The 16,515-nt window shown below is 39.8% G+C and overlaps 1 protein-coding gene across 2 annotated transcripts in view; it reads right to left on the bottom strand.

The window, feature by feature from the left end:
• The window catches only part of FRAS1 (Fraser extracellular matrix complex subunit 1), a 408,983-nt gene that overhangs the window by 78,759 nt on the left and 313,709 nt on the right, over positions 1 to 16,515 (bottom strand). For both annotated transcript variants that reach the window (XM_064485618.1, XM_031432509.2), the window contains exons 36-41: positions 13,778 to 13,909; positions 12,551 to 12,676; positions 10,389 to 10,636; positions 4,408 to 4,556; positions 4,059 to 4,221; positions 2,347 to 2,482 (exon numbers count right to left, since the gene is read on the bottom strand). In XM_064485618.1, the coding sequence (XP_064341688.1) occupies positions 2,347 to 2,482; positions 4,059 to 4,221; positions 4,408 to 4,556; positions 10,389 to 10,636; positions 12,551 to 12,676; positions 13,778 to 13,909 (954 nt within the window). The remainder of the gene's footprint in view (positions 1 to 2,346; positions 2,483 to 4,058; positions 4,222 to 4,407; positions 4,557 to 10,388; positions 10,637 to 12,550; positions 12,677 to 13,777; positions 13,910 to 16,515) is intronic.

The following is a 16,515-nucleotide window of genomic DNA, read 5'->3' as shown; positions in this document are numbered from 1 at the left end:
TTTCTTAAATTTTACTACTCAGATTTGATTCCTCTTGGCACCAGAAGCATAGAGGGGTCTAAGTGACCAGTGACCTGATAAGCCCTAGGGCATACAGTTTAGGGTTTCTGGAAAGAATTGCTGTAATTCCTTCAAACTTTTATTTTCTCTTTCCATTGCTCACTATAAATATAAGAAATACGTCTTCTTTATTTGGGTCAAAAATAGCCTAAGTAAATGATGCCTGAAAATCTGCTCAAACAGCATCATGACTTACTTTCTGCCATTAGAAAACAAGCTATTCAACAAGTGCACCTGTCAGGGAGGCTTCAAGCACCAGCTCTTTCCATTTTTAAAATAGCACCTTCTATTTTTTTTAAGTAAATCGTTCTCATTAATGTGCTTCCTTGCCTTCTTAAAAAGAATATACCACGTGCAAATTAAACAGTTCCCGATGCACGCAGGCTATCATTCTGTATCGTGCTGGAACACAGTGATGCCTGACAGGTAATCAAGGTGGGCCCCATCCTGGTTGTGCTGGTACTAAAGCAATGTAGATTCCACGCTGCTGGATTTCATACCAAACAATATGATTTTTCAGTTTCTTCTGCTTTGCTGGTATGAAGCTAAAGCTACTTCTTCTAATGTTTTTAAAAAGACATTCTTCTAATCAGCTGAATTCTGAATCTAGGTAGCCCATTTCATACACATATGAAACCATAGAGCAAATGGTGGGTCTTTACATCATTTGCTCCCCTGAACATCTTTCCCTTACTTCCAAGTTCATACTAATGTAGAGCAGCGGTTCTCCAAGTGGTCCTTGGACCAGCAGCAATGGCGTCGCAGGTGAGCTGGTGAGAAATGCAAATGCATGCGTCTCACCAGTCTCCCCAAACAGGAACTCGGGGGTGGCTGCCCAGGAAGCTGTGTTTGCACAAGCTCTCCAGGTGAGTCGTATGCACATTAAAGTTTGAGAACCACTTTTAGAGAGGCTGAGATGCACCAGAAATTTGACTTCTGGGCCACTGAAACACCCCTCTGCATGCACTCCAGGTTAACATAAAACAGCGTTAGGGAGGCTTAGAAAGCAACCCCCTGGAGAGAAGAGAGGGCCTGGGCAACCATCCTTTCACCATTTCCCACCTTTGCTCGTGTTCTTCCCTCTGTGAGAAATGCCATTCTCTCTCTGCCCACAGCGACTCTCACTAACCCTTCAAGTTCCAACTCAAATGTCACTTCCTCAGACTTTCCTGCCTTCCCAGCCAAAAGTCACTGTTTCGTCCCATGTGCTTTCTCAGTGCTTTGCTCCTCTCCCTGACCTGACGTCTCATCATCATCATTTATCAGTCTTCATATCTGTCTCCCACTTGAGGCAGGAGCTGTGTCTTGTTTGTGTTTATATTCGTCGTATCCGACACAAACATTCACTGAGATAAATCTAACTCAGCCATAACCGAATCTAAGGGCACACACTGAAAGGCAAGACGGGGAAAAGACTCAGGATTTGCTATGGGAAAACATGACCCTTGCTAAATGAATTTCCAGTAACGGGGCTCAAGTCCCAGGCCCCACGCTGGTGGCAGACGCCTTCAGTCAATGGCCTCTCTGTGGGAGCTGCTAGCTGCACGCCAATTAGAGCCAAGCGCTGGCACTCGAGCATCTCTCTGCAGAGCAGCAGCGCAGCAGCCTGCCAGGAGCTGTCTCAACTGCCAGTCACTGCGGTCTCAGGGGCCTGTGGACGGTATCCGCCTTCTCGCCTCCTCTTCTCTGGGACAACCACCAAGGGCAGTGGGTCCAGGGCAGATGGTGAGGAGGAGGGATGTCGAGGAGAGGGTCACAGAGACAAGCATGCATTTCAATTCATGTCATGTCCTAGGAAAAAGCTGAGACACAAGCTATGGTTCAGCTGAACTGCAGCTGTCTCACAGTAAAAGGACAGAAAATTGTATTTCCTTGACCCTCAATTCCAAGTGCAATCCACGAGCCCCTCTGTCCCCTCTGCCAGCTCCCAAACCCCCTTACCCTGCTCTCATTTTTCCTGTGGTACTGATTACATCCTAACATCTTACACAACTTTCTCATTTATTAGGTTTCTCATGTCTCCCCCAACCAGGATCTAAGGCACCATGAACGTAGGGGTTTCTGCCTGTTTTGTTTACTGGTGTCTCTTCAGCGCTTAAAAAAGTGCTTGGCCTGCAGGAAAGGCTCAGTCTATTTTCTGTTCAGTCAGTGAAACCTTCCTTCCTTTCTTCCATCTCTCTGGGATGGTCCCACTCCTCTTCAGGTTAATTGCAGGCAGTGACCCCACCTCCACGCTCCCTTCTCTCCAGGTCTGGGACAGTTCTACAGCATAGCTACTGCTGGTACCTGTCCCCGTGTTCTCGATGCAGCCGTATCTGGGCAGGGCACTCAGCTTAATGATGGCATCCCCCTGGAGGTTGTCATGATCATCAGCAGCGAAGAAGTGGTGAAATGAGAGTGGGGCTCTCCCGCCCTCATCAACCTGGGAAAGAGAAGATTGTAGAGTCCTTGGGCGGTTGCACGTAACTGCAGCGAAAAAGAACTGAATTAAAAACAGCTGCCTGGGTGACCTCCTAGCAGCGATGCCACTTCTCTGAGAGGCAGGTCCTACAGACGGGATGAGGAACTGTGCGTGTGCTGGGGCCAGGCAGTGCTTCAGTGCCTCTCAAAGCTGCACTCAGACATGATGACTTTCCTGTTTCCCTTCAAAGTTGTGCTTCCTTCAGTGATGGATCTAGTTATGAAGCAGCTCTGGCCCATTCTAATCACCCGCCTTGGAACAGCTGCATGACTGGATGCTTGCCCTCCTTCCGTATCAATGTTAAACACCCGCAGCCAGAGAATGAGCCATCCAGTTCTCCCTCGGGGACCGTGAGAGTGATCCTGTCCTATAGGAGCTCCCGCCCGGAGTAAAGTCCCATTTATGCCCTTACAGTACATGTTTACTGGTGTGCAGGAAGGAAGGGCGCACTGTACCTAGCGCTTACCTAATGTCAAGGAGGAAAGTAAATCAGAGTAAGTAAAAGCAGTTGCTCTAGCCACCTTTTTCCTTTAGGGCCCTGTTTTGTGTGCTAAATTTGCAACCTGAGCCTGGTGTTTTTTTGCTAGCCTGCTGGATGCGAAGCTGCTTATTCTTAATGACTGTTGGCCAAATATGGGAAGATCTACAAGTGACAAAGTGGAAAGTCACCCTGGCTCTGGGAATGCGGAAGGTCCAAATGGCTTCCCCAAGGTGTGGAAATGAAATGAAAAAAATGGGTGGAATATGGGAGCCATTTCGAAACAACTTCATTCTCTGACTTTTCAGTTGCTTGACAAAACCAGAAAAATCCTGAGTTTTAGGAAGTGTGGTGTGTACACAGAGCAGAACTGGGAAAGTGGATTAACTTTTATGGAGTTCCTACCATGTGCCAGCATGGTGCCAGGGCTCTTGAATGCTATTTCATTAATCATCAGAGCAATTCTCTGTGTGACAGGAACAGTGTTCCTTTAAAATTAGAAATTGAGGCTAAGAAAGATTACATAATTGGTCCAAGGCCACTTAGCTAGTCACAGAACCAGCACTTGAACTCAGGTCGGGGTAACTTCATGATTAAGACACATTATCTAGCCTCCTACGCTCCCCACCCCAAGAAACTGTCAATATTGTTTACAGTGAAAAGTATCAACTTGATTCAAGAAGTGACCTGGGGACACTGTCCATAACCCTGTTTTAGTTGCTGCAAACATTGGACTATAAATTCTTCAAAGATATATTCCTACTCCACTACACACCTAGCCTGGTACATAAAATACTATACACATCTCGAGTCATGTCTGGCACATAAATATTTGTAGACTACTAAAACTAATGCGGATATAATGATTTGATCTTCTGCATATCACTATTTGCATACTTTCTGAAAAACTCACAATTGAAAACCATGCATATCTTGATACTATGATACAGATATTTGGGGGGAAAGACGTGACAGCCAATTTAGGTATCTTTTATTCACATTGCCACACATTCCAGCTCTCGGCAGCACCCACTGTTCACTGATCTCAGAACTGTTTACCGTGATAAGGTCAGCAAATGCAATGACGGGGGGTGGGTCCCGGACAGGAGTGATGGTGATGGTAAACAGCTGATTGTCCAGACGGTTGTTGTCCTTATCAGAGACAGAGAAGTGGAAGCTGTCAGTAACCAGATGACCACCGGTCTCATATGCAGCTGAGTACCTAGACAGGCCAAGAGAGGAATGGAATGAAGGAGCTACACTGAGAGGCCAGGTAGGATGACGGCATCTTTGTTTAAAGATGGGGCCAGAGGCAACAAAATCCTTCCAAGGAAGCTACTGGTTAGTTGCTTAAATATTTTAACACAATTTAAAAAATTACGTCAAGTAATGCCAAGTGATTACCTACCTAATTTTCCTGCTGCTGATGTCTTCCATTGTGAAGTTGGAAATCTCTGAGAGTTCTTCCACCTCAGGTCCCGAGGTTCTTAGAAGAGCACCATACATGGGCGGAGAATTTAAATGAATCCAGATTTCTCGGTCAGGAGACGAGTCATCCTAATTGGGCAAATAAGAAGACATGAATGCGCATTTGCAGGAATAAATACTTCCAGTAGTTAAAGATCATGGGTGCTTCCTTCTTGCCTAAAAGGAAAAATCTCTTTCCTTTTATGATAAAGCATATCATTTCAAACTGCATGCAATCCCCAGTATTTATTTCTCCTACAGGGTTTCTTTGATCAAGATAATAGTGGGAAATGCACTTTAGGTACGGGGCATAAAACAAAGAGATGCCCTATAGTTACTTTAAGAGCCATGCAAGGTTTTGTTTTTATTACAAGCATCTGGTGAAGAACAAAACATAGTCAGAAACATGTCATCTTTCTATAAACACAGTTGTAATATTCTTCTATAGTTTCTCAGAAGAGTCTGATTTTCAGAAACAGGTAAAATTCCATTATACATTGGTAACAATGATTTAAAAATTCTGTGAAGCAGAAAGAATGGAAGTTGATTAGCTGAGCCAATGCATTTATGTTCAACATGATAAAAACTGTAGGTTAACAGAAGAATTGAGGAAACTTTATGGATTTCACTCGATTAGGACCAAATCTATGGATGCTCAACCCCCAAGATGCCCAGTTTAATGAAGACCCTTCCTTTACTTCCCTTTCCTCTGCACTGTTTTTGGAGAAATGAAACTGGCTCTCTTGTGTTTCTACATGGATTGTCACTGAATGTCTTAATGAACAATTTTCTCTTTCTCCAAGGATATTTTTGGAACTATCTGGAAGGCAGGCAATATCTCTTTGGAAAGATTCCCCGAGTCATTCATCCTTCAGGGCAGTTGACTGTGAACATGGGGGCACTCGACACTTTACCATAGGAACAAAAAGAAATAGTGTTTGGCCAAGTGTACTCTCAAATGCAAATTTTCACGGCTAGGTTGTACACTTAGTTGACGTATGAGACCAGGAAGGTGAGCGCAGCTACCTGGGGATCTGGGGCAGCAGGTTGTAGTCAGCTGTCATTTAGATTCTGAGGGATCGCTTTAAGTTGACAGTTCAGAGCCTCAATGCAAGATCAGAATTTTCCGTATTTCCTCACATCACTTGACAACAGCAAGGAAGGAAACTCAAATTCACTGAAGCTGCAAAACTTCAGAAAATTTCCCCTAAATTTATATTTTAAAAGCTTCTCTTTTTTCACATGGGTTATCAAATACAATATGCAAGCTTCCAAAAGACTATTTCTTTTTTTTTTTTTAAGTCACCCAATACCATTTGAAAGGCAATTGTCTTTTCCATTGCTTCTCAGATGCCTAGATTTCAGCTACTTTTCTGAAATAAAGGCCACCCAACCACCTTTGCTTTCTTTCTTTTTTCTTTTTAAAAGCTCTTTGTGAAATCTGATGCTAGAATAGAGTTGGTCAGAGGGACAGATAAGTCGAGACATATCTCACACTATGACAAAGATGCATGCTTCAGTAAGTGGATATGAATAGTTAAGAGACTACTTACTATTACTGTAAGTACCCTCTGGGGGAGAATTTTTAAAAGACAGCTGAGAGTTCTAAGGTATTGTCATCCGAGGTGGTGATAAACTACAAGGACAGAGCTCCAGGTACTTGATTAGAATGAAGAGCTTCTAAATTCCACACTGGCAAATTTGGCAGAGAAATGCTTATTTCATGTCAGGCACAACTTATTATAATCTTTCAAACCTCAAATGACTGCTGGGTTTGGAAGAGGATGAAATCAGCTGAATTTTTTTTTTCCTGAAAATGCTGTCATAACTTAAAGAAAATTACTATTTGGGGATATCCAAGATATTGTGGGTGAAAAAAATCCCTAAGAATATAGACCTTGTTCTCATGAAATTTTCCTACTCAAACACCTTCTTGCCCACTTTATATTAATTCATTTTTTCCATTTTCTTTTTATTATTTATACATCTATTGACCCACCATTCAACACAAGGACTAGAATTCTGATAATTAACATTTATGTACGTGCTCCTCTTCTATCCTGACCCTGGGCCAGCCATCATTTTAGATCCTGTTTCTCATTTCCTTGAATTTCTTGATATAGTTTGATATATTACTAAAAAGTATTTTTAGTTTTTTTTTTAACTTAGGAAAAGGAGTTAGACACTCCTCTTGTGGGATTTATTTTTGACTCAATAGCAGACTGCTAAGATCCATTAATCTATTTTTGTGCAGCTGTAGTTCATCTGTTTTGAGTGTTCTCCGATGTTCCATAAAGTAAGTAAACCCAAAGTTACCTGTTATCCCCTTGATGCTGATGGACATTTGGCTTGTATCAATATTTTTGCTGTTACAAATAGTGTCACTATTACAAACAGTATTGCTCTGAACATTCTCGTGCATATTTTTTGTAAGTATCTTATGCACGTGTGAAAGTGTCTCCTGGATAGGAACCTAGGAGTGGCATGGTTAGAGTATATGGACATTCATCCTCAACAGACGATGCCAGATTCTTTCCCAGAGTTCTAATTTACACTTTCATCAGCAAAGAAGCTCCTATTTCTCTCCCAACATTTGGTATTCTTATACTTGTAAATTCCTGCCAATTGAATTGTTATTAAGTGGAATATAGTCTTAATTTGCTTCTTCTGCAACTAAACTAAAATAACTAAAAAGGTGACTATCTCTCCTTATATTTATTGGCCTTGTGGGCTCCTCTTCTGAAATTCCTGCTCATGTCTCCTGTTCATTTTTCAAATGGATTATTTTTCTTCCGGATTTGCAGACGTTCTTCATATATTCTTTGTTATTTTTGGTTACATGTGTTGCAAATATCTTTTTCCAATTTGTAACTTGTCTGTTTTTTTGGTATTTATGATGTGTTTTGGGGAGCATAAATTTAATTTTACTATAGTCAAGTTTATCAATCTCTTCTTTATAGTTAGTACTTTTTGTTTCTAGTTTAAGAAATTCTTCTCTTGCCCAGTATGATGAAAATATTCACCTATATCCTACAAAGAATTGTAAAATTTTTTACTTGTGACATTTAAGTACTTGATTTGCTACAGTTAATATCTGTGTAGGGTGGGACATGGCAGTCCAAGTTCTTGTTTTTTTACATATGAATAATAATTTTGTGCAGATCCACGTTTTAAATAGCTCCTCCTGTTTCCACTGATCTGGCTTGATGTATCTGCTTTATTTGACAGTCCCAAGCGTGGGTCTGTTTCTGGACTCTCTGATATATTCCAGGGCTGCACTGCTTTAAATAGCGCAGGTTTTAATGAATCCTGGTATCTGATGGGGCAAGCCCCTGCCCTCCTATCATTCATTTTCAGAATTTTGGCCCTTTTTTTGGTCCTTATATATTGTGGAATCAGCTTATCAAGATCCTTTAAAAGTCCATTGGGCTTTTTTTTTTTGACAGATCCTGACTCAGGTTTATTTGTACAAAATAGCACAGGAGGACACCAGCCATGGGCTTTTGATTGGAACTCAAGTGAATGGAAAGATCACATTGCGGGAGAACTGATATCTTTTTGATACTAAATCTTCCTATTCACGAATATGGTTGGTGTATCTTGTTATTTATTTAGTATTTTTTAAAATGTCAATTAAGTATTATAAATTTCCCTATAGATATATTGCCTGGTTTTTGCTAGATTTAGTCCAATGAATATAATTTTTGTGATGTTATTACCAGTGGTAGCATCTTTTTAGTTACATTTACTGGCTATTTTTTGCTTATGTATAGAAATGCTCTCGTTTTGTTGATCTTCTGTTTGGCCCCTTGGTAAATTCTCCTTTTATTTCTAATACTTTGTCAAGACATTCTTTTGGATTTTCTTTATAGTCAGTCATAACATCAATTTTCCCTAGAAGTTACACACCTTTTGTTACATTTATTCCTAATATATGTTGTGTAGTATTATTATAGATGGTATCATATTTTGAATTAATGTATTTTTGGCTGGTGCCTAGAAATTCTATTAGCTAAGATTAATCTTAACCTCCCCATACTACAAATGAGGAAATGGAGCCCTAGAGAGTTAAGTAACTTGTCAGGGGTTATTACACCAGTAAAAGTGGTGAGCTTGAATTAAAACTCGTTCATTCTAACCACAAAACCCTACCATCCCTCCCCTACTTGTTGACTTGCAGTACAGAGCAAACGGTGGATAGAAAGCCACCATTAAGAAGCAAATCACACAGAACCCCACTTTTGCCTTTTGTCTCTCCTGACATCATTATCACCTTCTTGGAGTTAATGATACTCTAATTAAGAACATGCTCACCTGCTCCTATCCCTTATATTCTGCTCCATTTATGACCAGAATTTCAGACGGCTTTTCCAACCTTTCCAAATGTTCGTTGCAAACTCACTAACTATGCATATCTAGAAAAAATTTCCCCATAACACGAAGTACAACAGATTCTTCTACAATCCTCAGAGAAAGTTAGTGTATAACTTAGCTTAGTATTTAAAATATGCTTCGCTTTCAACGGGATAGAATACTTCTTTTCGAGCCTTTGTGCTCTGGTGGGTAAATCACATTCAATCAATTTCTGAAAATATATGTTCAGTTGCCAATGGGCTTGCATTTTGATCTGCAGCTTATAATACGCATTTAATGGGAAGGAATCGCTCCTGGAATCCTATTCTGGTCTGTCAAACATTTTCCAAGCCTTAGTGATCTATTGATTAAATCTGTATTCAACCATTTTTATGAATTTGTGTTTCATAAGATTCAAAAGACTATATAACCTATGGGAAGAATCACTTGTCAATTAAAAAAAAAAACAACAAAATCAAAGTTGTTCTGAAACTATACTAGACCCAGGAGAAGTATTAGGGTGGAATGCAGTTTCCCATAACTTAAGAAAAGACAATTTTAGGGGGATATCTGTGCAAAAGCAATTGAAGCAATTGTTCCCAGGCCAATGCTTTATCTTCCATCTACTATTCAGGACCAGATTTTATAGCCAGACTCTTCAGCCCAGAAAAGGATTACTTAAAACTATATAGTGGGTTTTTTTTTTTTTTTAAGAAAGGCCAGTTTATTGGTTAAAATTTTAAAATTAGCAAAGGAAAAATTCAATACTAAGAATGATACCATCTAGACAATCATTCTTATTTTCAAGGTGTTTGTCAAAACGACCTATTATTTTTACACAGAGAGTTCATATCTGTTTACAACATACATAAATGAAAAATAAAATTAATTTCCTCATTATCCTTAGCTCCAGAGGTAAAGTCAAAGAAAGAAGATGAGTTTAATTACCCAAGATCACTTATCAAATTAGGGCCAGATTGGGGATTGAAAAAAACAAACCAGAGTTCCTGAATCTACACTTGTTCCCTAACCACACTGCCTCTCTTGAGGCATGGGATGGGGGGTGACACAGCATCTTGCCAAAGGACTATGCCAGCATTCTGTCTAGAGCTGGACCTGAGATGACAGCTGGTGAAAAGTGTGCTTTCTCTCAGAAAAAGTGGGCCATGAAATACCATTACCTATTAGTCATTGACCAGGTAAGTTCTTCAAAAATTCTCTTTCCCTAAAATTCCCATTTGAAATATGGACGGAGCTTAAAATAGGAGGACTTGGGCTTTTTTTGAGATTGGCACTGTTTCCTGTTGACAGTCACCTACCCCTACACATACTCATTGTGTTTTCATCAACATTCTGCTCATTAACTCTGTTAATGAGACACTGGAGCAGCTGGAATAAAGAGTGTAACTCTTTCCCAAGAGTAGAACTATAGTGAAGCTGAGAAAAATGTTACTTATATGGCTTATATGGCTGTATACTTAATGGCCCAAGTATTCAGCCATGGCATTGCTTTCCGGTCAGCCCTGACAGAGGGGGCGGTGGACAGAAAGACAAACGTTAAGAACTTACAGTGTAAGCAAGATGTGCCCTAGTGATGATAGCTGTGCTTTGACTAGCGACGGTCAGGCTCAGAGAGGCACCAGCAGCCAGCCGAGGCCCTCGGACCTCGGGTGGCGACACCTCTACTCTCACGTCCACTGTTGTCGTGGAGATGCCATCTGTAACTGAGATCTCCAGGCTGTCCTCCCAGGCAGAGGAGCCATCATGCAGATACTGCAGAACGTTTTTCTCAATATCTTCATACGTGAAAGTGTCACCTTTCAAGAATAAAACAAATCACAGAAAACCATTACCTCTGGGAATAAAGCTTTTCATTTACATAACACCTTTGTTCTCAGGATTTCAAAGTATATATATCATAAACTCTGGGAGTTGTAAGCCAATTAGTCCAACCACCCACCCAGGACAGGATTCCCTTTCCACTAGAAAAAGGGTTATCTAGCCTGTCCTTCAACACATCTCAAGGTGGAAGTCTCACTGTTTTACAAGGGAGCTAATTCCACTGGAGACAGCTGTACATTTTTTTTTTTAAAGTTCTTAATCATACTGAGTCAAAATCTGCCTCTCTAAGATCCATTCATCACTTAGTTCTACAGAATAAAGGACATGCTTCTATTCTTTATGTTAGCCCTTCCAGAATCTAATCTTAATACTGAAAATTTATTGATAAAGTTAAGAAAGTAAATTATGCTAGATAAACCTGTAAGAGTTCTTTGTTTTAACTGTAAGTACAATGTTTTCTTTTTTAAATGAAAAAAAATTTAAAAATTGAAAATTTGTCATTAGAAACCCAGCCTGTGTAAGCCTAGAGCACTAATTTGTGACCCACCTGATAGGTATAGTGTGAAAAAAGTTTCAAGGTCATAAATGTTTAAGAAAAACAGGTTTAAACAAAACTTTAAAAAATTTTAAATAGCAGGATTTATTAAAATTCTAGACTCTTTAATATACAATATTAAAGCTTCCCAAATTGTTTGGTCATGGAACCTTTTTTATGAGAAATGCTTCTTAGTGATTCCATGAGCACAGTTAAGAACTGGTGTTCTTAGAGGCCCTACTGCCTCGTGGATTATTGACTCTCATAACTGAAGTTATATAATAAAACCAAAGAATTTGTTCATTCTTTTTATTCATCTTCTAAGCCTTCTCCTTCAACACTGTGTTACTGTGAATTACTGGTGTTAGTGGTATTGTACCTAAAAGAAGAAATAAACTAATATTTTATAAACATCTTTAGAACATATATATTAATTACACAAATATAAGTTAACTATAATGTTAAACAAACTGGGCCATGACTGTTACGCTCCTAATATAGTTCCCTTAGGATGCCAGGAATCTATCTTAACGATACTTCCTTTGTTCAGTAAATTTTTAAAAATATGCCTTTGTGACTCCCAAGTGCCTATTTGTTGCTCTTATAAATTCAAGGCACCTTCAAGGTCAAAGATTTGATACTCTCCCTCTGTAGGAATATTCAGAAGAATGTATTATTCCACGCCTATTAGGAATTATATAAAGGTTTTGAGAAAGTACAGATTGTCAGAATAAGTATATAGCATCCCAGGGTGACTACTTCGAAAGGGCTAATATTCATTTTGATATATAAGGGCTGACTATTAAAATTTAGATCTTGTTGTGTTCTTGTGCTCTTCTGTACTTCCTAAACAATCAGCATGTATTCTTTTTTATAATCAGAGAAGGAAAAATAAATATTATTTGGAAAGCTGGTCACATTACCATCCTTTTTTAATGGATGAAGAGACATGTAGTTTACACTACAAGTCAGAGTCCCAGTGCTGAAAATATTGTGAAGATTCACACACCGAAGTAAGGAAGACAAATTTATCTCCATGAACAAACCATGGGAAAGTGGGAGCACACAACTCATTTGAGGTAGTTCTAAATGTATTTACTCCAGATTTCAGAAATCAACTGGTTTTACCTACAACTTGAGGACATAGCTTCCTGCTTTGGGGTGTGGGTGGTGGGGGTGCAGAGAAAGACATCCCAAGTATTTCAGCCAATGGACTAAACACACTAAAGGTTTTTCCTAAGTATCTCCTTATAGTTTGTCCCACGATGTTGCTTTATGTCCTGTCTGAGACACATAAAACTGACGGTAGAGCAAGAAATCCTCTAAGCAAGCCAATGACAGAGTGAGCCGCTACCTGCAGCCATGGGTCCTGGGAACCCAGCTGTGTACTTAAGGAGCACGCCATGCTGTGGAGGTGTGCGAAGCTCAAAGAGGAGTTCTTCAGGTGCTGTCTCGGTATCTCTTACTACCAACTGGAGTCCTGCAGTCAGCAGAAAAAAGCATGGTGAGAAGGTGTGTACATTAAAACCTCTACACTATGTGTACATTAAAGGCACAGGCCGGGCTGGAAGCCATGTTGTGGGTAATCTGATGGATATAAGAAAGCACCAATTGATTCGAATCAACCACAAAAGAGTGAAAACTTGATGATATAGTCAATTCCCAAATTACAAGTAGGATCTTCCAAAAGTTAACTTACTAGCAGGTAGTTCTAACTTTAGAACATCTTTTTTTATTTCATACAGATGAAGAAATGGAAGCCCACAAAAAGGTCAGTCCTGACTGACCAAGTAAGTTTTCTTCCAGAAAATACTCCCAGAAATTGTTTTTGTTTTTCATTGTTTCTTCCCTTCTTCTTTCTCTGAATTTACAGAAGAGCTAAGTTATCTTAACAACGGCTGCTCTGACTGTTGCTGACGTGAGCAGGAGTAGGGCAAACAGACAGTCATCTTTGCATATGTGGCTTGTTTATAAGTTGGATGATAAGTAATTTTAGACCAATACCCATATGTAGAAACTGGATATGGCTCTGTAGAGCTCACCTTACAAAAATCACAGTATCCACTGTTTGCTCTTAAGATGTTCTTGGTAAAAGAATCAACTTCTAACGAGTAAGTATACTAATAGGTAAATAAAATCACATACAAAATACTTGGGCCAACTCTAACTCCTCACAGCTTTTGAAGGTGACTGTAATCTGTCATTCCCATTACTCTTTACTTTCTAAACAGAAAACAAGAGCAGTCATTGAAACCACTCCCCCTCCCCTTTCTCCTCTCTGCTCTCTGTTACTTTATATTTTACTGACGGCAACAAATCAAACTCCTGGAGGCTGGAAAATAAATTTGGGGTTGTAGCCCATCACTGAGCATTGGCCTCTGAAGGGTTGACTTCCCTCTTTCTGCGCTGCTTCTATTTGCATGGAGCTGGGCAGAGGGAAGGCTATGGATGAGAACGCGTACAACCTCGGGAAGAGGAGGTCAGTACTTCTTGGTAACCATGAACAGGTTTAAACAGGGACTGTTGCTGAAATGTGGTTCCATTTCCAAAGCTCCGTTTCTCTCAGGTTCCCAGTTCTCACCTATAGCAGTGCTGCCTCCTGGGCTGACCTTGAGCAGTGGAGCTGTGACCTGCAACACCGGCGGGTGCTGGTCAGTGGGAAGCAGGTGAATGGTGAGGGCCATCTCTGGACTTGTGTGCTCTCCATCTGAAACTAGAACAGATACACACACACACAAACATATCAACTTGTAGTCTAGGCTAGTTCTATAAATATGTAGCCAGAGGCTTTTTTAGATTACCATAACACTTTGAAGAGATGCTTATAAATGGAAAAAGTAAGCAAGCAAGCAAGATACTGCGAGCTATTCTACAAAGCTTATTCTACTGAATAACAAACAGGCTAAAGGATCATAACAACAAAGTCGTTCTAAGAAGCACGTTTCACAACGAGGTGATATTGATAAATGTTAGTGGGAAGGAAAGTAATACAAAATATGCACTCTCAGACGAAGCTGGTGAAAGTTTTTATTTATGGAATTATTTTAGATTCAATTCATTCTTCCAATGTTCCAATATTTTTTTCAAGAAATCTCTTTTAGGAATGACATGTCTATGTCTCAACAGAAAATAATTTTTAAAAGGGAAAGAAAATGTCTATACAAATATCTCTAATGGCATTTGTTTGGAAGTGAGCCAGACCCATTTTTACCTGGCCATGATGCACATGCAATAAATGGAATACGCATTTGTAAACAAAACAGTGACCTTAAGATTTTATTCCCTTGGATTATCCCTTGGACATCAAAGTGAACACCGATTGCCAGAGGGAAATGAAAGCAGAAATGACAGACCCTTGATTCTCGCTTCCACTTTCTCATTCCTTAACACACCATCCTTTCTCTAAAAGCCAGGTTTGGAGGAGCACCTGCACCACATCCATCCATGTGTCTATCTGTAGTGCCTACTGTGAAAACTGCCTTCTTGATTATTTTAAATATGTGGGATGCTTATATATGGGTTGGTTATAAGAAATCAGTTTCCTTCTCTTTCTTCTGGACTTAGTAACAAGTCAGTAGGAATCTGACCTCTACTTCAGCCAAATAAAGCTTTTCTTAGTGACTTCTGGTAATGATTCCATACAGGTTTTAGATTTGTCTTTTTCTTGAGGACAGATCTAAAAGATAAGGCTGGATTTTATAAGGTATACACCACGTCCAAGAGAAGTCCAGAAATAGCCCTACTGAAGAAGAGAAGACATTATCCTTGTGAGGAGGAGGGTTTTATGGCTCTGGTCATTCAGTCAATGTCAAAGTCATTGCATCTGCTTCTTTGAGCTCAATCATTTGTGCTCATCAGAGACAGGGACTAACGATGCTGAACTTTTGCGAGTTTGAGGACAAACATACAAATTTTCCATAAATTTCAGTGGATTCAGGATTCTCTGAAGTCCCTGGAATCTAACTTAAGAACTCCCCTTGATAAACTTTTTTTAAAAATTGCAAAATATAATTTTAATTTTTTATGTTTTACATTGATTTTGTTTTTAAGTTGGGGGGAGGCCCTCAGTGGGCCTTCATTATCCCAACTTCACCACAGAGGAGAGGAAAGGCTCTAAAACTTTAAAAGCTTTGGTCATATCACACAGCTGTCAGTGTGACCAAGGGGTAGCCTTGCCTCTACAGTAAAGGGAGGAAAGCTATTTTCTGGTACATATTACACAACAGTAAAATAGACCATGCGGGTGCAAGGCTTTGCAAGCAAACATGAAAACTTACAATTAAAATGTTAGCAATTCCATGTCTAGCCCTCTCTTTAAGCAACGTTTCTGACGCCTCTGAGAAACAGTCAGACTGCCTCCTTGGTCAGATGCCTCCCACAGGCACCATTCACCTCGTGTGTCTTCCCTGCTCTGCATGGTTCTGTAGAGGGCCTGTGCTTGTCTGGAAGCATCCAGGTCAGGAGTATCAGCTTTCATTCTCAGCTTAACTGATTAGCCAAATGAGCTGTTCTCTCTCATTCTATGGGTTAACACCAGGGCTTGGGTTTCTTGCTGCCTTAGTTCACTATGTGTCCAAGTTAAATTTCTCTCTCACAAAAGTCTCTTGAAGAAGATGACTTCTTTCCTACCAGATTCCAAAAGGTTTTCTCCTTAATTAAAAAGGAACATCTTACACATTTCACAACAATTAACTCAAAATGGATCATAGACCTAAATGCAAAACACAAAACTACAAAATTCTTAGACGATAACATAGGAAAAAACCTAGATGACCTTGGTTTGGTGATGCCTTTTTAGATACAAAACCAAAGAAATAATTGATAAGCTGGATTTCATTAAAATTTAAAACTTCTGCTCTGTGAAAGACAGTGTCAAGAGTATGAGAAGACAAGCCATAGACTGGGTGAAAATATTTGCAAAAGACACATCTGACTAAGGACTGTTATCCAAAATGTACAAAGACCTCTTAACAGCTAACAGTAAGAAACAAACAACCTGATTAAAAAATAGGCTGAAGACCTTAATGGATGCTGCACCAAAGAAGACACAAACGGCAAATAAGCATGTGAAAAATATGCTCGTCATCATATGTCAGCATGGAAACGCAAAGTAAAACAACAGTAGGATCCCACCATGCACTAATTAGAATGGGCAGAATTTGGAACACTGACAACACCAAGCGCTTGTGAGGATATAGCCCAAAAGGAACTCTCATATATTGCTAGTCGGAATGCAAAATGGTACAGCCACTTTGGAAGACAGTTTGGCTGTTTCTTATAAAGCTAAACATACTCCTACCATATATAAGATTAGCAATT

The sequence above is a fragment of the Camelus dromedarius genome, chromosome 1 (assembly GCF_036321535.1).
Source record: "Camelus dromedarius isolate mCamDro1 chromosome 1, mCamDro1.pat, whole genome shotgun sequence".
NCBI classification, from domain to species: Eukaryota; Metazoa; Chordata; class Mammalia; order Artiodactyla; family Camelidae; genus Camelus; species Camelus dromedarius.
This window is presented reverse-complemented; position numbering and strand designations above follow the sequence as displayed.